The sequence below is a fragment of the Petaurus breviceps genome, unplaced genomic scaffold, assembly GCF_028583685.1.
Source record: "Petaurus breviceps papuanus isolate PSGF00001 unplaced genomic scaffold, PetGlider_PUasm1.0 90779, whole genome shotgun sequence".
Taxonomy (NCBI): Eukaryota; Metazoa; Chordata; class Mammalia; order Diprotodontia; family Petauridae; genus Petaurus; species Petaurus breviceps.
The window spans coordinates 10,547,754-10,571,300 of NW_027187344.1; the positions used below are offsets into that span (position 1 = coordinate 10,547,754).

Here is a 23,547-nt window from a genome sequence, read left to right on the forward strand (position 1 = left end):
ACAAAACATTGGAACAAAAATAATTAGAGAAGACCAAGAAGTATTTAAGCACAAACCTAGTGATTCCTCTGATAACATCATAGTTAAACAATTAATGCAGAGAAATGAGCCTTGCGCTGTGGGAACTCACAGTTTAAGCCTGACAACCCTGATGCAAACAAACCCATCAATTATTTATTTAACACTTATATCCTCAGTAATGTGCTAGGAGAATGGCAGACACAATAGTAACATCAGTCATACTTTCTGTAATCAGTTTACAACCTAAGTTAGGAGTAAACGTGTAACACAAGAAAACCCTGTAATCCTATACAAATTGAGTAGTGTAGCGGCGGCCAGGTGGCTCAGTGAGTAAGAGCACCGGCTCCAGTGTCGGGATGACCTGGATCAAATCCGGGCTCAGATACTCAGCACCACACCCAGAAATAACTGGCCGTGTAACCTTGAGCAAGTTACTTAACCCCGACTGCTTATTAAAAAAAAACAACAACAAATTGAGTAGTGTAGACCATTAAGTGCTATAAGAGATTTACACATGTAGTGATACATTTCCTTTCTTTACTCCTACTGGAAGTCTACAAGTATCTCAGGAAATATTACAGAAGCTCAGAAGATTTCTCCCAAACTTTTCATTTTAATTCACACTAATTTCTTAAATGCTACACATATTTTAGTGAGATAAGCATGGCATCAAAAAATGATGAAAAACTGGATTCCCTAACATATGGAAACATAGTAATACAAATTTTATATTTATATTTGAATGATGCACCAACAATGGTGCAAGAATATGCACATGGCAATTCCAACACCACTTATTCCTAGGTCATATTTTATCATCACTTAAGATGGTTTAAGTCTCCCCCACCAATCTTACTTTGTGGAGAAGGGGCCTACCACTACCATCAGCTAACCAATTGCCATTAAATGACAGGTATACCCCAGAGGCCCCAGGAACAAATACCTACTCATCTCCTCCCCTCTTCCCAATTACTAGTCTAGTGCTTGTGGCTATAGGAGCAACCCTTGTGGAGATATGACCTGTCAAATGCCTTTGCAGGTCCTAAAGACCCTACCTCCTCCACAGCCACAACTATTGAAGACCCAGAAAAAAAGTTCCTCCTATCAAGGTCCGTGGAATTGTCAAATGGTTCAATATTAGAAAGTAATATGATTTTATTAGTGGAAATGATATTAAGTAAGTAGTACTACTGTTGACTTTGCCTTTATACCCTAACGACCATTAGGCCTTTCCATATGCCTTGCAGCAAAAACCTACCATATATATGCTGTCTCTCTCAGAAGTATACAAGCTCCTTGACAACAAAAATTGTTGCACATAAAACAAGATAGTATACAATAGGAGCCAGGGGCAAAAGGTGTTGAGTAATGGCTTGCTTGACTAGAGATACTGAGTTAATAAATGAAGAAAACTTGGGCTTGTGGTGTGGAAGTAATTTGCCTCTTTGGTAACTTGTCTCTTTAGATCAATAATGCTAAAGAAAAATATTCAGATCTCCAGGGCTTCTAGTTTATACTATCTACTGAGCAACAATTTGTAATCCTGAGTATTCCTTACCCAGAGGTCCATAAAATTTAGTCACCTGATCTTTTCCTAAACATATTCTCATTAAACTCTAAGGATCTTGGACACACTAACCTGCTATAGTAGAGATCTGGCTCACAGGAATGGTGGCAGCTTTCTGCAGGTCCATCTTGATCTTTTTAGACTGCCCAATAACAGAGAGAAAGAAGGGGAATGAAAGAATGTTCTGAAGAAACAAAGAAATCCCAGTCAGGACAAGGAAAGCCACCTGATACACTGGCTACATTCAGTTATGGTAAAGACCAGAACCACCCTTCAGGGCAAATTCTGTGGAGAACACTTTCAGGACCAAGAGATTCATTAACATTGCCCCCTACTCCTACCTGATGATCTTTGCTGTCGGTTAATCCATCAAAGGCCAAAACATATTGATTGGAAGCATCTTGTAGCTGCTGGTACCACTGCATTGTACTGTCTCCTGCTTTCACCTGGAGGCCTGAGGAAAAAGTCATGTCTCATAATTTCATATCAGATATCCCATGACACCTAGAACAATGCTATGTACATAGCAGGTGATCAATAAATACATCATGACCAGAATTTTCAGAAATCCACCCTAAGGAAACTGTAGAACATCTCAAGAACTTTATGGAAAAAGTCAGTCCAAACTCAAGATCTGCATTAGTTAGAACAAAGTAGTTACATGTGAGAAGCCATAGCTGATTATATTCTGAATTAAACAGTAAAATCATTCCAAAACAGAAAGGACTGATTTATCTATCTTACCTCAGCACGTAAGCTGTCTCCTTAAAAAATGCTTAGAAATTTCTCTAATAAGGTACTTTTAGCCATCTGAACAGCTATATGATGGATATCTATTACCTTCTCTGTGTTTTCCTCCTGTGGAGTGGGTAGGAACTGGAGTTTCCTTCTCTGCTTTTGGTTGCTGCTGTAATCCCCTCTGCTTCTCCTTAGCTTCCTTTTCATCTCGTCTCCTCTTTTCCTCAATAGCCTTGGAAATCTCCTGTTGCAAGCCAGTAAGCACCTGCCGCATTTCTTGCAGGGCACGCTCTGCCATGGCTTCATCCTCTAGGGTAGGAAAACCTCTCTGCAAACCCAAAGTCAAGCAGAAATTAGTGGATATCTTCTTGAAATAGAGGGCTTAGAGAATGAAAGTACAAAAGTCAGCCTCAAAACACCTCTAAGAATCTGGATCATCTCACCTGAAATTTAAAATATATATGGCTTTTTTTTTGAGGCAATCAGGTTAAGTGACTTGCCCAGGGTCACAGAGCTGGTAAGTGTCTGAGTCTGGAATTGAGCTCAGTTCTTCCTGACTGCACGGCTGGTGCTCTATCCACTGTGCTTACCTAGCCACCCCTAAATTTATAAACATTTAAAATGTTTATCATTCTTTTTATCAGCATTTTTCTGTCTAGATAGGAAATAAACCGTGGTGGAAGCTACTGCAATAGGTTCCAAAAAATCTTACCTCAGGGGTCATTGCCAATGGAACAGGAATTATAATTATAATCCATTGGTGTCACATCTGTGGCCCTAAGAGAGGAACATCCTGGTGTTGGGAACCAGATTAAAATGTAACTGAGAAATATTAAACAAAATAAATAAAAATGCAACATAACATAAATAATGTTCATTTGTGGTTTTCTAAATCAGTAATGTGGTTTGCAGGAATCCATTTCTATTTGAATTAGGCACTACTGTTATAATCCACTTCTCTGCTTTTTGGTGAACTGAGGAAATCTACCAAGGTATTAGCTATTTTTAACCATGGAGAAGAATTTTCTTGACACCAAGTATTAAGTAATTAATCTTAAGTCTCAAATCCTACAAAGCAAAAATTTTAGATAACAATGATTAAATAAGCACTGAGAAGTTGTGACTTGCCCAGGGTGACAGAGTCATTACGTATAAGAGGTTGCACTTAAAAAACCCAGGTCTTCCTGACTTCAAAGCCATCTCTCTCAACTATGCTGAGATTGACACATAATAGTGGGAAAAGCAAACTCAAAACATCCTCAAACAGTAATGATGGTAGGCAATGAGCATGCTTAAGATTTCCAAAGAGGGAGCTCTTTCTAAAAAAGCTTTCTCTTCCAAGTGGGTAGAAAGGAAACTGAGGCCACGAGTTGTCAAAATGTAGCAGCAAAGCTAAAAATAAGGTAGTTACTTATTTACCCATAAAGAAATATTTGAGAAAAGACTGCTCAGTGGCTCTTTTTTGTGGTGGCAAAGAATTGGAAATCAAGGGGATGCCCATCAATTGGGGAATGGCTGAACAAGTTGTGGTACATGAAAGTAATGGGATATTACTGTGCTATAAGAAATGAGGAGCAGACAGACTTCATAATAACCTGGAGACATATAAACTGATGCTGAGAGAGAAGAGCAGAACAAGGAGAAATCTATATACAATCACAGACACAACGTATGTGTGACGTCTAACTTTAATAGACTGGGCTCCTCTCAGCAATTTAAGGTTATAAGATAACTCCAAAAGACTCATGATCGAAAGAGATATCCGAATCCTGAGAAAGAGATACAGAGTCTGAATGCAGAGTGAAACAAACTACTTGCTGTGTTTCTTTTTCTTGTTTTGTTTCCTATTTCCCATTTTCCATCAATTATAATCATTCTTTACAATCCGACTAATGATTAATGTGAAGATACTTGTAGATCCTATATTTGAGTGCATGCTGCCATGATGGGGGGGTCCGGGGGGGAGGAAGGAGAAAATTTGAAACTCAAGGAACTGTGGAACTGAATGTTGTAAACTAAAAGTAAATAAACAAACCAATTTAATAAAAAAAAAAAAAAGACTGCTCAGGAAAAAGAATAAAACTGCTAACTGACTCTCTTACCTCACTGGTGGTCCGAATGATGCCTGAGATAAGCCCACATAGTTGGTTTCCTTTGCTTCCATACCCAGACAGGTCTATTCTCAGCAGGTCTTTGTGCTTATAATTGGGGTCCAACTGTTGGTTGAGTTGCAACACCTCCTCCTGAAGGGCATATAGACGCCGCAAACGATCCTGGCCCTCTTCCTTCCTAAGTCGCTCTTGTTCTAGCTGTCTCAACCGCTGTTGTTCAGCCTCACGTAGCTTCAGGTTGAGGATCTACAAAAAGGGCCATCAGGTGAAAGCCTGGTCTTTGGAACTTCTCTCCAATGATCACTAGGCCCATTGCTTTCATATGTTAAGTTCTATAAAGTCTAACCATTTTTGTAAGTAGGGAGAGCTCCAGGTCAAAGAAAGGAATTCTACACAATCACATAGAGCAAATGGTGAGAAAAACAGAACAGGTTGTACTGTGACATAGAGGTCTCCATCATCAGAGGTGCTCAGATGGAGAGGCTTATAGATTTCAGGGATGCTGAAACAGGAATTTATCCAGTCTGAAATATTAAACTTGATAACCTAAGAATTCTTCAGAATTTTAGGTTCTATAAATCAAATTCTAGTATTTCACTACCTACCCCAGGACCCTACTGACTAGAAGTCTCATAGAAAGCAAGAGTTTCTTAGTCACACTATCCATATTCATTTCCTAGTCTCTGACCTTGGCTCTATGACGATGTTCCTCTTTCAACTTCTCCTGCTGACCTTGTGCTTCTTTGAAACTGAAATGAGATAAAAAAGGGAAAGAAATCATTAGGAATTCTTAGTCAAAAATTATTCTCCATGACATACACAATTAGTACAATAATACAAACAATACTAGAAAGTAACCAAATTCAGATCACTGTAATGACTAAACTTGGTTCCAGAAAACAGATGATAATATTCATTTTGCCCCTCTCAGAAGAGAGATGCAGGACAACAGATATGGAATGCTGTAAACATCATCACATGCAGTCACTCTGTTGATTTTTCCTTTTTTCACATGTTACAACCGAGGGGTTTAAGAAATAGGGTCATAGTGAAAGAAGAGACTAATGGTTAAAGTCAAGAAGGCTTGGGTTCAAGTTCCACAAGTGACACATATGGACTATTTGACCACAGACAAGTCACCTAACTTCTTAGTATCCTAGACAACTCTCTAAGAATAAAAATTGAAGGAAAAATGGCAATCTGCATTAGCAGAAGGGATGAAATCACAGATCAGGAACACCCCACCCCCACTGAAAAAAAAAAGAGGAACAGAGAGATAGAGGGTTCAGTGGTAGGGAAGGGGTTTTACTGAAAAAATATTGCAATATTAAAACCATCAATAACACTTTAAAAAGTTGTTGTCCTAAACGTACTAAAGGTACCTTAATTTCAGATCATCTTTTACAGGAAATAATTTTCTCTGGGCCTTTTATTCTGATGCCAATATCTTATATGTTGGAAATATAATTGCTTATTCATTTCTATCTAACCTCCCTAACACCATCCATAACTTGTTAGCCTCTGAATGTTCCCACCTTTTCTCTATCACCTCCCGAAGGTCCTGATATTCCTTGTGCTGTTTCAATGATTTTCGTTCATCAAACCGCTTTAGCTGCTCTGATGCCATCTCAGACAGGACCCGTACCTTCCTCTCTTGCTCCTCCTGCCACTGCCTTAATCCTTTCTGAAAGAAATATTGAAAAACTTTAAATATAGAAGCAGACACAGAAGGCCTGGATTTGATTCCTGCCCCCTAATTACGCTATCTTAGGCAAATTACTTAATTTTCTTGGGACTCAGTTTCCCAGTCTGTAAAAAGAGAGTCTGAGTAGATGAATTCTGACTTTCTTGATTCCAGGGTCAACTACTCTATCCACTGTACCACCTAACTGCCCCAAATAGTCTTTAAAAAAAATTCTTTATTTGGAACTTAAACACAGAGAGAAAAAAAAGCATTCCCATATGCTTGATTCTGAAAAAAAATATGTAATTCCACATATTACTTTCAAAACTGTCTTGCTTGTCTATGCTTCCTTCTGAACTCCTTTCTGTGCATTTTATTTTATTTTTTGTTTTTTGCTCTTTTGGAGGGGGAAGGAAGGGCAATTGGGGTTATATGACTTGCCCAAGGTCACACGGCTAGTGTGTGTGTGTGTGTGTGTGTGTGTGAAGTGTCTGAGGCCAGACTTGAACTCAGGTCCTCCTGACTCCAGGGCCAGTGTTCTATTCACTGTGCCACCTAGCCGTCCCCTTTCTGTGCATTTTAAATAATATTCCAATGATCCTCTTATTTTTAACATTAATTTCCTCTATCCACCCACCCCCAATTAAAAACTGAAAGAAAAACAAAACCCTCATAACAAGAATAGTCAAGCTTTTGAAGGAAACAAACACAAGGATCACATCTAAAATGAGTGCATGCACCTCTGTACACTATATCCCTTATCTTTCTGACAGGGGGAGTAACACCCTTCATCCATCCCATGGCATTGATCAGAACGAAATCTTTCAAAGTTGTTGTCTTTATAACATTGTTGATCTTGTATAAACTGTTCTGCTGGTCCCACTCATTTCATTGTGGTTCACATACCACCCAGAATTCTCTGAATCTTTTTTTTTTTTGCAATTCCTTATGGCACAATAATGTTTCATTACCTTCATACACCAAAATTTGTTTAGCCATTCTCCAACTGAAGGACATCCCCTTAGATTCTTGTTCTGTGCTTTTATATTTCTTCCTCAGTTGATTCTTTCTTCAAAATTAGGAAGTCTGTTTCGCTCGTTGCTAGTCTCTAATATTATCTTCTCTCTTACCCTCCCCCCACAGATCCCTAGTGCTTCTTCCCCTGATGATTTTGATTTATTTCTACACCAAACTGTGTGTGTGTGTATACATTGAACCCTTCTTTGTCAATTTCAAAATAAGATTCATCTGATGTCTGCTCCCAATACACCTTCCTTTATGTTATGTACTCTTTTCACACATCTTAATTATGTAAAATACTAGGTTACACTTCTTCCTTCCTACATTAGTATATTTCTTCTCCTTTTACCCTCACCTCTCTCTTCTTCAAATGCTCAGAACAGAACCAATCCAACTAGAAGTCTTGTTTTTCTTGACTCCCCTGATACTTAGGGTTCTCAAAAGACACCTGTTTCTTTTTTCCCTTTATAAATGCTAGCTCTACATCATCATACAGCTTCTTCCAAGTCATAAATGAAAACTATCCAGATATCTTATATTTCATCTATGATTTCCTGAAATACAGTATCCAGAAACACTGACTGACTGATCAGTATGGGCAAAGTGTTTTAGATAAGACATATGGGTTGACTGAGATGTATAACTGTGAGAAAATGCCTTGCACCAATCTTCAGATCTGACTAGGTTTCTGGTCAGCATAATCTAGGTCCTTAGTTAAGGGTATCTAAGCAACAGGTGTGTGTGTGTGGGGGGGGATCCTAGCTTCCCAGATACAAAGGGCTAGGTTTAAACAATGCAATAACGTTTTCTTACAATTCCCATAACTGAATAAAGTTTTCTCATAAGACAGAAATTGGACTAGATCCATAAGTGAATAGAAATGGAAATGAGCTAGATCCAGAACTGAATCAAAAGAAGGAGTCAGTGTGGTTCATTTCCTACAATTCTCTCACAAGGTTGTGAAGAACTTCAAAAAAAAAGTATAAAGGAGATTATACTTTATATGAGACCAAGTGTTCTTAATCTATGTAAAAAAAATATTTTGATAGGTAAGTGGTATTTGATAGGTAAAAGTAGCATACAGGCAGCAAGATAGCTGAACTTTCCCAATATTACCCTCCAAACAAACTTTAAAATAAGCACTGCAAACTTACAGATCTTCACAACTAGCTCTGAAAACAGTAGCACAAAAAACCTTAGGAAAGTGCTCCCTCCACTCTGGTAGCTGTCCAATTTTAATATAAAGTTAAAAGTTAAGAAATAGGCTAGAAAAATGAGCAAATAAAAAAGGAACCTGACCATAAAAAGCTACTATGCTGACAGGGAACATCAAGACCCAGAGGGAGAAGACAACAATGTCAAAACAGGTACAAGGAAAGTCTCAAAGAAAAAATGTGAATTGGACACAAACCAAACAAGAATTCCTGGAATGCTCAAAAAGGATTTTTAAAATGAAGCAAGACAGCTAAAAGAAAAACTGGGAAAAGAAATTAGAGAAAATTATAAGCAGGGTGTCAACAGCTTGACTAAAAGAGGCACAAAAAATAACGAAAAAATAACAACTTAAAAAACAGAATTGACCAAATGGTAAAATAAGGACAAAAATCCTCTGAAGAGATGATTACTTAAAAAATAGAATTGATCAAATGGAAAAGGAGGTACAAAAGTTCACTGAAGAAAATAATTCCTTAAAAATTAGATTTGGGCAAGAGGAAGCTAAAGACTGCATGAAACATCAAGAAACAATGAAACAAAGTCAAAAGAATGAAAAAAATGAAGAAAATGTGAAATATCTCATTAGAAAAACAATTGATCAAGAAAACAGATTAAGGAGAGATAACTGCAGAATCACTTGCATGAACTTAAAGCCATGGTCAAAAAAGGGCATAGACATATTTCAAAAAATTATAAAGGATGATGGAAAATGTTATTTACATCCAGAGAAAGAACTTATGGGAGTCTGAATGCAGATCAAAGTATACTATTTTCACTTAAAAAAAATTTTTGTTTTTTTTTTCCTTTTGAGCTGTTTCTTCTTTTACAACATGACTAATATAGAAATATGTTTTACATGATTGTACATATATAACCATCTAAAATTCTTATCTTTTTAGGGAGAGGGGAGGGAGAAAATTTGCAACTCAAAATTTTATTGTTTTCTAATTTGTTTATTTTTAGTTTTCACATTCACTTCCATAAGATTTTGAGTTTTTAATTTTCTCTCCCACCCTCTCTTCCCCTCCCCAAGAAAACATGTAATCTTATATAGGGTCTACTTATACATTAGTATTTAAATTTATTTTCACACTAGTCATGATGTAAAGAAGAATTAGAACTAATGGGATGAACCACAAGAAAGAATAAAACAAAACAACAAAAGAAAAGGAGAGCTTCCATCTGCATTCAGGCTCCAAAGTTCTTTCTCTGGATGTGGGTAGCATTTTCTATTGTGAGTCTTTTGGAGTTGTCTTAGATCCTTGCATTGCTGAGAAGAGCTAAGTCTCTCAAGATCAGTCATTGCATACTGTGATTGTTACTGTGTACAGTGTTCTCCTGGTTCTGCTCATTTCACTCAGCATCAGCTCATATATGTCCTTCCAGGTTTTTCTGAAGTCTGTCTGCTTATCATTTCTTATAGCACAATAGTATTCCATTACATTCATGTGTCACAACTTGTTCAGTCATTCCCCAAGTGATGGACAATCCCCTCAATTTCCAATTCTTTGCTACCACAAAAAGAGCTGCTATAAATATTTTTGTACATGTGGGTCCTTTTCCCATTTTATGACCTCTCTGCAATACAGACCTAAAAGTGGTATTGCTGGGTCAAAGGGCATGCACAATTTTATAGCCCTTTGGGCAAAGTTCCAAATTGCTCTCCAGAATGGTTGGATCAGTTCACAACTCCACCAACAATGCATTAGTAGAGTTTTTTTAAATGAATGTTAAAAATTGCCTTTACATGTAACTAGAAAAAATAAATTGTTTTTAAAATGTTATGAAGGAAAACTGCCTTGATATCCTAGAAAAAGAAGGTAAAATAGGAATTGAAAGAATCCACTAATCACCTCCTAAAAGAGAGAACCCAAAATAAAAACTCCCAGGAATATTTTAGCCAAATTCCAGAGCTGCCAGGTCAAGGCAAAAATATTGTGAGCAGTCAAAAAGAAACAATTCAAATATTGTGGAGCAGTCACAAAAGATTTAACAGCTTCCACATTAAAAGAATAGAGGGCCTGGAATATGTATTCCAGAAGGAAAAGGAGTGAGATAGGATTACAACTGAGAATAATTTACCCGATAAAACTGAGTATAATTCTTCAGGTGAAAAAATAAATATTTAGTGAAATAGAGGACTTTCAAACGTTCCTGATGAAAAGACCCAAGCTAAACAGAAAATCTGACTTTCAAATATAATACTCAACTCAGCGAGTAAGAGCACTGGCTCCAGTGTTGGGATGACCTGGAGATCGAATCCCAGGCTCAGACACTCAGCCAGAAATAACTGGCCGTGTAACCTTGAGCAAGTTATTTAACCCCGATTGCTTGAAAAAAAAAAAATTAAAAAAAAAATACAAAACTCAAGAGAAGCATAAAAAGGTAAACATGAAAGAGAAATCATAGAGGACTCAAATAAGGTTTCACTGTTTACACTCTTTGTTAACTCTTAAAAACACTATCATTATTAGGGCAATTAGAAAAAGTAAAGACAGAGAGAGGGCACAGACAGGTGTGAGTTGATTATGATGGGATTATCTTTTTTTAAATTAAAGGATGAGAAAGAGGGCTACCCTGGAAGAAGGGAGAGGAAGAACAGGAATGTATTAAGGAAAACAGCAGTTAGAAATGAAAAAGATTTATGAGAAGGAAGAGGCTAAAAAAGAGACAGAGCAGGATAAACAAGGAAAAAAATAAGAAAGACTCAGTAATCATAATTGTGAATGTAACGGGATGAACTTATCCATAAAATTGAAGAAGATAGCAGTATACAGAATAAACAAGAATGCAACAAGATATCGCTTAGAAAAAATACATGAGAAAAAGAGACGTACAAAGAGAAAAAGTAAGGGGCTGAGGAAAAATTTATTATGCTTCAGTGAGGCTAAAAAAAAAGCAAGAGTAGAAATTATGATCTCAGACAAAACAAAGGCAAAAATAGACCAAATTAAATTAGATAAGCAGAGAAACTACATTTTGCTAAATGGTACCATAGACAATGAAGTAATAGCAATACTAAACATGTATGTACCAAATGGCATAGGATCCAAATTTTTTTCTTTTTTTTTAAGCTTTTATTTAATATTTACATCCAAATTCTTAAAGGAAAAGTTAAATGAGTTATAGAAGTAAAAAGCCAGTAAAACTATATTAGTGGAGTTCCTCAATTTTCCCTTCTCAGAACTAGATAAATCTAACCATAAAATAAATAAGAAGTTGAGGAACAGAATTTTAGAAAAGTTAGAAATGTTAGACTTCTGAAGAAAACAAAATGGGAATAGAAAGGAGTATACCTTTTATTCAGCTGTACATGGTCACAAAAACTGATCATATATTAAGGCATTAAAACCCCACAAACAAATGCAGAAAAGCAGAAATTTTAAATCCATCTTTTTTAGACCATAATGCAATAAAAATTACATTCAATAAAGGGTCAGAGAAACACAGAATAAAAATTGTTAACTAAATATTCTAATCCTAAAGAATAAGTGGGTCAAAGAACAAAACATAGAAATGTTAAATAATTTCACTAAAGAGAATGACAACAATCAGATAGCATACCAAAATTTATGGGGTGCAGCTAAAGTTGCAATTAGGGGAAAATTTTGTCTCTAAATGTTTACATCAATAAAACAGAGAAAGAGCTGATCAATGAATTGGGCATACAACTAAAAAAATTCAAAAAAGATTTAAAATCCCCAATTAAACACCAAATTGGAAATTCTGAAAATCAAAGACGAGATGAATAAAACTGAAAGTTAAAAAAAAGAAGAAACCCTGAACTAATAAATAAAACTAGAAGACAGTTTTATGAAAAATAAAACAAAACAGACAAACCATTGGTTAATTTTGATTAAAAAAAAAAGAAAAAAACCCCTAAATTACCTGTATCAAAAATGAAAAAGATGAAATCACCACCAATGAAAATGAAATTAAAGCAATTATTAGGAGCTATTTTGCCCAATTATATGCTAATAAGTCTAACAATCTAAGTGAAATGGATGAATACTTACATAAATTGCCCAGATTTAACAGAAGAGGAAATAAAATAATTAACTCTATTTTAGAAAAAGAAATTGATCAAGCCATCACCATGCTCCCTAAAAAAAAAAATCCCTAGGATTAGGTAGATTCACAAGTGAATTCTACCAAACATTTTATTCCAGTACTATATAAACTATTTGGAAACACAGGCAAACTACCAAATTCCTTTTACGATACAAATATGATGCTAACACAAATCAAGAAAAGCAAAAACAGAGAAAGAAAACTATAGACCAATTGCCTTAATGAATATTGATGCAAAAATTTGAAATAAAATACTAGCAAGGAGGTAACAACAATATGGTACAAAGATCTTACACTATGAGCAGGTGGGATTTATGCTAGGAATAGAGGGCTAGTTCAATATTAAAAAAATTATCAGCATAATTGGTGATATCAATAACAAAAACAACAAAAGTCACATGATTACCTCAATAGATGCAGAAAAAAACTTGATAAAATACAACACTTATTCCTATTAAAAACACTAAAAAGCAAAGGAGCCTTTTATGAACAAAATTTTAATGGAGCTTTCTTTAAAATATGTATCTATCTAAAATCATTAGCAAGCATTATCTGTAACAGGAAAAAGTTAAAAGCCTTTCCAGTAAGATCAGAAGTGATACAAGGATGCCCCGTATTACCACCATTGTTCAATATTGTTCTAGAAATGCAAGCTATAGCAATAAGACAAGAAAAAGAAATTAATTACAATAGGTAATATGATGGTATATTTCAAGAATCCTAGAGAATCAACTAAAAAACTAGTTGAAACAATGAGGTTGAAGCAATACGAAGAAGGTGGCCAAGCAGTACCAGACCTCAAATTGTATTACAAAGTGGCAATCATCAAAATAATCTGGTACTAGCTAAGAAATAGAGTGGTGGACTAGTGGAATAGATTAAGTAACACAATAGTAATCTAGAGTTTGATAAACCCAAAGATCTAAGCTTCTGGGACAAGAACTCACTGTTTGACAAAAGCTTTTGGGACACCTGGAAAGCAATTTAGCAGAAACTAAATATAGACCAACATCTCACACTGTATAACAAGATAAGGTTAAAATAGGTACATGATTTAGACATAAAGGGTAATATCATAAGCATGGTGGAGCACAGAAAATTTTACCTATCAGATCTATATATAGGGGAAGAATTTATGACCAAAGAGGAGATAAAGAGCATTAGGGGATGTAAAATGGGTAATTTTTATTACATTAAAATAAAAAGGTTTTACACAAATAAATTCAATGCAGCCAAGATTAGATGGAAAGTAGAAAACTGGGAAAAAATTTCTTACGGCAAGTTTCTCAAATCAATAGAGAAGTGAACCAAATTCATAAGAATCTGAGTCATTCCTCAACTGATAAAAAGTTAAAGGATATGAATGGGCAATTTTCAGAAGAAGAAATAATAACTATCTTTAGTTATTATTAAAACATGAAAAAATGTTTTAAATCACAACTGATCAGAGAAATGCAAATTAAAACAATTCTGAGGTACCACCTCACACACATCAGAATGGCTAATATGACAGAAAAGGGAAATGAGAAATAATGGAGGGAATGTGGAAAAATAGGGATACTAACGCAGTGTTGCAAACTTATCTAACCATTCTAAAAAGCAATTTGGAACTGTGTATGCCCTTTGACACAGCAATACCCAGATCTATCTCCCAAAGAGATTTTTTTAAAAAGGGGATAGGGGAAAAGAACTTATATATACAAAAATATTTATAGCAGCTCTTTTTGTGGTGGCAAAGAATTGGAAACTGAGGGGATGCTCATCAACTTAGGAATGGCAGAACAAGTTGTGGTATGTGATTGTGACAGAATATTACTGTGCTACAAGAAATGTCGAACAGGATACTTTCAGAAAATCCTGGATTTACAATTACTGATGCAAAGTGAAGTGAGCAGAACCAGGAGACCCATATACACAGTAACAGCAATACTGTATAATTATCAACTGTGAACGATTTAGCTGTTCTCAGCAATACAATGATCTAAGAATTCTGAAGGACTTTAAATGAAAAATGCTATCTTATCTCCAGAGAAAGAATGAACTCTGAGTACAGGCTGAAGTATAATTTTTTCACTTTATTTTTCTTGCTTTTTCCAACATGGCTAATATGGAAATGTTTTGCATGATTTTACATCCCATAATTGATATAACATTTCTTCCCTTCAATATGGGTGGGGGAAGGAGAGAATTCAGAACTAAATTTTTTTTAAATGAATGCTAAAATAAATGACAAATTTGAAAAATAGTTTGATAAAATAATTAGTTTCTTCTATATTTTATTTCATGCATTTAAATTGAGACAGGGTTGACAGACTTCACTAGACTGCCAAAGAGGTCCATGCCACACAAAAGGTCAAAAAGTCCTATAATAGGAGCAAAAGCAAAAGAGAGCCATTGGAGTTTACTGAGTAGGGGGTGTGACAGGGTCATATCTGATCATATCTTTAGATAAAGGATTCTATAACAAAAATGTTGCTGAGATAAAAATAGCAAGCTTTGGCACTTGATTTAATATATTAATCAATTAATAATAATTGATATTAATATATTAACTTGATTTAATTAAAGGAGAATGCAAAGTCCAGGTTAACAAGGTTGTGAACCTGGGAGACTAGAAGAATAGTGGTGCCTTAGAGAGAAATAGTTCAGTTTGGAACAAGAGTGCATTTAAGGGGAAAGATAATGATTTCTATTTTCGACATGTTGAGTTTAAGATTTCTCTAGGACATACAGCCAGAAATGCTCAATACGCAATTGGTAACATGGAACTGAAGCTAGATGTACAAAACTAAGAATCTTCTAGATAATATAAGAGTTAACTGCATGGGAGTTGAGACACTGATAAAAAATATAGGGAGAAAAAAGAGCCTAGAATAATGCCTTGGGGATTGTAATAGTAATGACATTTAAAGATTCCCCAGTATTGGCTTGGTTTTTGGTTTGATTGTGTTAAAACCCAGAGCTTGCTAATCCCACTTGTGGGATGGACTTGTTGATGTGAAAAGAGAGTGCTGAACTGGGAGGAGCTGGTGACTTAGATTTGGAGAGACACAAGAGAGAGGTAGAACTTTTTGGAAGCAGCACCTTTGCTGAGGGCTACTTTGAATTGCCCAGGACTTTTGAGACCTGCCCCTGGAGCTGCCAAGGACTGAGGAGACATGGCTGTTATGCTGGTACTTTGTCTGTCTGTTTTGATGTTGTTTTGCCAGATTTGTCCACTGGTGAAGGACAGTGCTGTTATTGCATGAGTCTCGGAACCTTTCTGTTGGTTCAGAGCTACTGAGACTGTTCTGCAGACAGAGAGTGAATACTGTCCACTGGTGAAGGACAGTGCTGTTGTTGCAGAATTCTTGGAACCTTGCTGTTGGTTCCGAAGCCCTGAAGAAGGATTTTCTTGTTGTATGTTTACAGAAATCCTGGGAGAGGGTTTTGCTAATGTTTTCAGGGGTCCTAGGACTGTTCTGCAGACAGAGGATGAATTAATGAAGAGACTGGCAATGTATCTTGTGGCCTTGCTAAGCTTTGTCTCCCCAGGAACAAAGATTGCTGAGAACTTGCCTCCGGTCAAGATGAAAAAAAGACCTCCATTTAGGTATTAAGTGCTATACTTAAACTTGTAACTCTGGGGTAGATTCAATTGTGATCCAGGGGTGGGGAACTTTTGACCTTTTTGTGTTCAATGAACAAATGAATGTACTTTACTTATGATTGGAAACTAATCTCCATTTGAGAAGAGGGGCTTTGTGATGGACTAAATGAAGGTACAGCCTAGGGGTGGAGTATTTTGAATGATGTCATATTTTGATCTTCTCTGTTCTGAATTTGTCACTGAATAAAATGGAGAGCACTGGTATGCTGATATTTTGAACCTTGGGAAGTTGCCTTTCCTTGGCATTACATTACAGGGATATCCTCAGTTTGGAGGTGTGATATGAATAATGCATCAGCAAAGGAGACTAAGAAGGTAGAAAGTGAACCAGGAGAGAACAGTATTCCCACTGGTTTCAATATTGTAAGTACTCATTAATGTTTCATGATGACTAAAACTGGTTTCTTTTTACCTTTGACAGTTTCAAAGACTTTTCACACTTCTAATGCAGGTGTTAAATTTTTTACCTTTATTTGATTGTTTTAAAATATGCTTTTACTATAAATGATGTAATAGAAAGGGTGCTTCATCTAGAGTAGCTGGGTTTTAATCCCAGCTCTGCCACTTGCTGTGTGACCCTGGACTTGTTTCTTCTTCTGTAAAATGAGGGGGCTGGACTAATACCCACTAAGGTCCCTTCCAAACTTTAAATCTATTTTGCTAGACTCATCCCAAAGCTCGAGCCCTCGATATGCAGGAAGCACTCAAACCATGTCTAAAAATAAGGCTGAATTTTTTTTTAAATCTATGGGAGAAATATATCTCTAGCTCAACTTTTAGCTAAATTATGCTCATATATACTGTGGCCAGAATTAACATCCACTGGGGCGGCCAGGTAGCACAGTAAGTAAGAGCACTGGCCCAAGTGTCCGGATGATCTGGGCTCAGATACTTAGCACCACACCCAAAAATAACTGGCCCTGTAACCTTGATTGAGTTACTTAACCCCAATTGCTTAAAAAAAAAAAGAAATAATATCCACTGCTCCTTGATTTACTTACAGTTCCTTTCATCCTGTGTACTTCTTCATACATTCGAATGCATCCTTCCACCTCCATTCCCCGGGAGGGGCGAAGTACCACAAATTTTGCCTGACTGTATTCATCTTGACTCTGTGTAATAATAAAAAAGCAAAATACTTTCAATAATATTCTTCCCCTCCAAAAAGAAAGTTGTCTTTAATGTACCCTATATGAGGGCATAAGTGATGTTAAAATATATTAAAGTTAATACAGACTACCCTTTACAACATCAACTTTAAAGGTGTCCCCTTGAATTTACCCAAATCATTCTGGAATGTGCATCTATTTTCATTTTAGACCACCTCTTAGGGTGGTAAATTCCTTGTTCACTAACAGTCACGATAAATAACCTTATGCCTTCTGGAACAGAGGTCCCCAACCAACAGGTTAGGACACCTGAGAGCTCTTCAAGCTACTTGATGCTGTTAGGCCTTTATCTGTGGCCTGTTCCCATTAACACTTTCCCAAACTCTAATGAGAGACTCTGTCAGAACTAAACCTTGGTTTATGACCTCATTGTTTGCAATCCTCTTTTCTATCTCCAGTTATCTTTGGACTCTAATGAAAAGTAGCTTCTCTCCACCAAAAAAACAAAACAAATAAGCTGGGCATCTGGGGGCCTCTTGTCCAGGACATCCAGGGTTTAAGGCAACAAAATTAATAACGAACCTGAAAATAGTTCACAAATCATTTCAGCTTAGATTGTACACATGAGATACTGTAGAAATCAGAGTATTTAGGGGTGGCTAGGTGGCACAGTGAATAGAGCACCGGTCCTGGAGTTCAAATCCGGCCTCAGACGCTTAACACTTACTAGCTGTGTGATCTTGGGCAAGTCACTTAACCCCAACTGCCCTCCAAAAAGTAAAAAAAAAAGAAATCAAAGTATTTATCAAATAATGTTTAATACAGTTAATATAGCTGAAGCATGGGTAGAACAAACAATGCCATATACAACCTAGAACCACTTCACTTCTTTCAACTGATATATGAGCAATCCTGATTCCACAACAAAGCAATTAGATAACATAAAGGCTCTGTTACATGGCACACTTTTTTTTTGGAGGAGTGAAGGCAAAGCAATTGGGGTTATGTGACTTGCCCAAGGTCATATAGCTAGTGTGTCAAGTGTCTGAGGCTGGATTTGAATCCAGCTCCTCCTGACTCCAGGGCCGGTGCTCTATTCACTTTATCACCTAGCTGCCCCTACATTGCACACTTTTGAAACACTTCAGCCAAAACATCTTTGAAATGTATATTTTTGAGCACTGAAATATCCACATATTGACACCAATAATTCTAAAGATTCTCAAGAATTCTGCCTAAAAATATTACTTTTAATTCATTATGTGATCCTGAAATTTTAAAAATTTGATGAGATACTAGCCCTTGTTTTTATATATTAGATTCTCCTCCTATGACACTATTGGGGAATGACTAAACCAATCTGACTTTGGAGTCACCAATCCTTTTGGCTTAAGCTAAATTGTTACCTGAGTTCCACTTGGAGCTGCAAGGGAAACTGGTGAGGATACTTCTGCATGTCTGGTAGGAGATTTGGGAATAGATAATACTTCCTCAGGTACAGAAGAGAGTGTTGAATTCTCAGAGAGAAGTCGATTCTGGTGAGAGTGAGGCAAGATGTGGTCTACCACCCATCCAGAGTAAGAAGACAACTCAGGAATGGACATACATTCTTCCAAAATCTCCTAGGGAGAAGAGAATAGTTATGCATGCATTTTCCATGTCCAAAGCTTAAATGCCACAGAGAACTAGTTTTTTTTTTTAATGTTTGTTTACTTTTAGTTTACAAGATTCAATTCCACAATTCCTTGAATTTCACATTTTGTCCCCCTCCTTCCCGCCCCCCCCATGGCGGCATACAGTCAAGTATAGGATCTGTAAATACTTTCATATTATACATTAGTCAGGTTATATAAAGACGGATTGTATCAGATGGAATGAAAAATGGTAAAGAGGACATAAAACCAAACAAGAAAAGAAAAAAGATCAGGTATTTTGCTTCCATCTGGTTATAAACTCAGTTCTTTCTAGTTCTTTCTCTGGATGCATACATTTCTCTCCATCATGAGTCTTTTGGGATTGACTTATATCACTGCATTGCTGAAAAGAGTCCAGTCTATCAAAGATGGTCATCACACATACGTTGTGTCTGTAATTGTGTACACAGTTCTCCTGGTTCTACTATTCTCACTCAGCATCAGTTCGTATATGCCTCTCCAGGTGAATATGAAGTCCATCTGCTCCTCATTTCTTATAGCATAATAGTATTCCATAACATGCATATACCACAACTTGTTCAGCCATTCCCCAATTGATGGGCACCCCCTTAATTTCCAATTATTTGCCACCTCAAAAAGAGCTGCTATAAACCTTTTTGTACATATGGGTCTCCCTCCCACTTCTATGATCTCTTTGGGATATAACCCTACAAGTGGTATTGCTGGGTCAAAGGATATAAAATTATTTATAGCCCTTTGGGCATACATAGAAAACTAGTTTTGTCCACACAATCTTCCTTGCACTTTACAGAAGACCAATTAAGTCTTCTCTTACAGGCCAAAAATAACAAAAAGCTTCATTGTAAATTCTCCCTCAATCCTATTCCAAATCAGAAACAAAGAAAAGGACTTTTAAAAAAAGTCAAAATTTATTAAGAGCATCTTTGAATACATTCAAATGTAATTTAATCAAAAGAGAATGAGTTATTTATTCTCTCAGGTTTCACTATCTAAGAACTAAGAGTATAAATGAACTTTACTATTTTTTTAAAAAGTGCCAAACCACACTCCAATATTCAGTTGTTACCTAAATTTAGTTGGGCACTTACTATTACTCAGCTTTTTTTGTTACTGAAAATTTATGGAAAAGTCTGCAGCCTATTCCGAACTCCTTTACCATTCCATCAAATCTCAAACCTTCAATTTTATTCCTGCCTATTTCACTTTCAAGACATAACCATGTCTTCTACTTTACTAAGAAGGAAGCCATGACCCAAACTCACTCAACTTTCCTGTCTCTTACCTCAAAATCTCTCTGTATTTTTACTACTCCTAGCTCCAATCTCAGAGGAGGCATTCCCTCTTCCTAAGGTCAACTATTTCCCACCATATCCCTGCCCCTAACCTAACTTACTTTCTCTATAGACTACTCTATCAATTGATTTTATGAGTTGGGCAATAAAGAGCTTTGTAAAGATGCTTCTGGGATGCGGGTAAGGCGATGCACCCTGTATGACAAAATTCTGTGTGAGTTAGATATTCATCTGGCAAGCTATTATTAAGTGTCAGACTTAGGAAAGGGATGGAGAACAGGGAAGGCAGACCTGTTAGGAGTCTACTGCCCTAATAAAGTATAAAATAAGATACCTTAAACTAAAGTAGTAATGGAAAAGAAAGGACGTATGTTAAAGATGTTAAGCAAAATCCATAAAACCTGTTGGAAGAAAGGGTTAAAGATAATTTTAAGGTGCTAGGAAAGATATCTCTTGTCCCTCATCCGAACCTCCATTACTTGCTTCCTATTTCTGCTTTTCTACTTGAACTATCCTGCTAATCTATCAACCAACCCCAGCTTAAAGGCCACTTCATCCTTGGAGACTTTTAACAAAATTTAAAAAAAAATTTTAAGCGCCCACTAGACACATCACGCTGAGCTAGGGGCTGGGAGTTCGGATACAGGGGCACTGCTCTCATTAAAAAATAATGGAAGAAAACCACCAAATACGGGAAACGGGAGAGTGAAGTACAATGAAGAAAAGTGGCACATGAAACTTTGACAAGGAAAAGATCTCCTTTAGAGAGAAAAGGGATAGATTGTTGGAAAATGCTTTCTATAGGAGATCGTCTGAATTGAGACTTGAAGGAAAAGGGAGGGGCCTCAGATGAAGATGAGGAAAGGGTTTCCGTTTCCAGACGCGATACACAGAGGTGGGAATGGGTAAGATGGGGGTCGGGGGGAGAACGAGGCCAGAGAAGGCAGTAGCCTACTATGGAATGGGTTAGGAATGACACCCCAAAGCCCACGCTCGCCCCCAGGTCCCCGGCAGGATCCCGCTTCTCTCTGGGCAGAAGAGGGGCGCGGAGCGGGGGCTTCGCTGCCCTCGGCCGAGCGCGGGGACGTAAAAAGGTGGAGGGTCGGCACCTCGCTCACCTCGCCCCTCAACAGCCAGTCGCGATGGTAGGACAAGCGCCCTTTGTCGGAACTCCTCAGAGCCTGCAGGGTCTCCCAACAGCGGCCCTCTGACGGCATCACCCCCGGCCGCAGGCCCAACGCCCAATCCGAATAGTAGCTCACACAACCAGTTGTGACAAGTCAGGCTCTCGAATCCACCGCCGTCACCGTCCCCCTTCCGCTTCCGGTGCCGGCTCCCGATCCCGGAACCCCTTTCGACCGAACAGTTAGGTCCGCCCCACCCACTGAAAGACTGACCTAAGCCCCACCCTTCGGGGGCTGGCGGAACACGCCCCTCAGGTCCCGCAAGTTAAAAGGGGCGAGGCGGACTTAAAGGCCTAGCTACAACTAAAAAGGAAAATTTACTTGGAAAGACTTCTCCGGGTTTGTCGTCACTTGCCACTGATAGAGCTGAAGGCGCTAATCAGTGTCCTTAAATTAATGATATTTTAGAATTTTTATTAAGACTCTCATTTGCATGTGCCCTGGTTACTTTCAGATCCTGATCTCAAGTCTCATTGCATTAAAGGAACCCTCTTTATCCAAGAACTTCCTTCTAGCAATTCAGTACGCTTTTAAAATGTCATCTGATTAACTCTCACAGAGAAAGGACGGGAGGAACAATCTACTTCTGTTACTTATGAGGGCACCACTGGGGTGCCTTGATTAGACCACAGGGATCACATTAATCGGCCCTCTCAATTTTAAAGGTTATAAGGGAGCTGCTGCCTTAAACTCTGCTTCTTCTAATCTACTTTTATATCTTAGTTCTTCCAATTCCTCTATAGAACTAAACTGTGTTGCTCATAGACAAATGGAGAAAGATCTCAAGAGAAAAGAGAAAAAAATCAAACAAGACCAAATCAAAATTTAAAGAAAAGCCTACCACCCCAGAAGCAAAATTATTTCAAAATCTTTAATAGTTTGCTGCCCAGAGCACCTTAAAATAATTTGTTTTGTTTAGGGGACTGGGAAAGGATCATCCAATGGAGCCCAATAAAAATTATAAAAGAATCTTGTAAAACACAAATAATACAAAAACAATGCTTTACAGATACAAACCAAGCAGTTAAGTAAACATCAAAAATAATGAGGATCAAATTATCAGGAAACTAAAACAAAATTCTTACATTGTCTAATCTTGAAGTGCTTTGGGGGGCTGGGGAAGAGGCAAAGAATTCTTTAGATTTCCTCTGAAATATGAGAGATTCAGTAGAATAGGGTAAGTATCCAAAGGAGTTTTTTTTTGAAGTGTCAACAGGCACTTAATAACTTAAGTTAGAAGTTATTTTTTAAAAGTGAGAAATGCTCACACTTCAGGGAGGGGAGGTAGGCTAAGAGAATGTAAGCCTGTAACTAAAGCTTCTTTTTTCCTTAAGAGAAAAAAAAGAGAAAATCAAACAGTTTCTATAAAGGCTAAGAGGAGTTTGGGGGTGAGGTGCCTCAAAGGAACTGAGAAAAAATATCTCTGTAAGAAGGAATATCTAAAATCTAAGTTGTTATCAGGTTAATTAAAAAACCTCCAATCCAGTAACAGGAAAAAAGGGGGAGCTACAAAAATGTCCATATCCACTCAGTCCTAAAGATGATTTGGCATGAACTTTCCCAGAGCAAGAGTCCTGAACAAGATGTCTGCACCTCTCTCACCAAAAGGAAAAGAGGGACAGCCCAAAGGATCTCTAGATACACCTCTTCCCTACAGTCAGGCTCCTTGGAAGGGTCAGCACAACTTCATATGGGAGGTGATCGGGAACGGATGGGGGAGCTTGTTAAATATGCAGTTAAAGCATTGTCCCCAAACACGTTGGCATAGGATGATTTGAGAAACTGGACATAATTCTGCATGCTGCGGTTGGTACTCTCTGATTGTTCAAGACGGTCTTTTAGGTCCTGAAGGCGGCTCTGGTATCTGCGGTCAGCCTAAGGAGAAAAACAGAAGGAATTAAGGGCCCAAGGGAGCATAAGATTAAACTGTTAACAATATGCAACATTTCCAGCACGGAGCTGTGGCATGAAACTCTTTGCAATGGAATTTTTTACTAAGTTCATTCTAGGTTAGGCATAAACATGTACAGAAATCAAATGGCAGGTGCAATCTCATTGGAGTATCAAGGGTTTTTTAAAAGGTGGGTTTTACAAGGATGATTCTTGAGCTATATTATGCAGAGAGGTAACTTTGTGGTAATATTATAAGTGAATAATAACACACACATGTGCTCATGTGTACATATGTGTATGTGTGTGCCCATGCATCC

At 37.3% G+C, this 23,547-nt stretch overlaps 2 protein-coding genes across 4 annotated transcripts in view; both read right to left on the bottom strand.

Moving 5' to 3' along the window:
• GLE1 (GLE1 RNA export mediator) overlaps positions 1–21,510 on the bottom strand; it is a 29,205-nt gene extending 7,695 nt beyond the window's left edge. Inside the window, exons 1-9 of the mRNA XM_069069487.1 lie at positions 21,272–21,510; positions 18,592–18,807; positions 17,078–17,188; positions 5,973–6,121; positions 5,126–5,186; positions 4,429–4,683; positions 2,429–2,654; positions 1,930–2,042; positions 1,661–1,730 (exon numbers count right to left, since the gene is read on the bottom strand). Coding sequence (XP_068925588.1) covers positions 1,661–1,730; positions 1,930–2,042; positions 2,429–2,654; positions 4,429–4,683; positions 5,126–5,186; positions 5,973–6,121; positions 17,078–17,188; positions 18,592–18,807; positions 21,272–21,370 — 1,300 coding nt within the window. The 5' untranslated portion in view covers positions 21,371–21,510. The remainder of the gene's footprint in view (positions 1–1,660; positions 1,731–1,929; positions 2,043–2,428; positions 2,655–4,428; positions 4,684–5,125; positions 5,187–5,972; positions 6,122–17,077; positions 17,189–18,591; positions 18,808–21,271) is intronic.
• A 684-nt stretch (positions 21,511–22,194) lies between these two features.
• Positions 22,195–23,547, bottom strand: part of ODF2 (outer dense fiber of sperm tails 2) — a 35,103-nt gene continuing 33,750 nt past the window's right edge. For all 3 annotated transcript variants that reach the window (XM_069069483.1, XM_069069485.1, XM_069069484.1), the window contains exon 21: positions 22,195–23,212. In XM_069069483.1, coding sequence (XP_068925584.1) covers positions 23,024–23,212 — 189 coding nt within the window. In that variant the 3' untranslated portion in view covers positions 22,195–23,023. The remainder of the gene's footprint in view (positions 23,213–23,547) is intronic.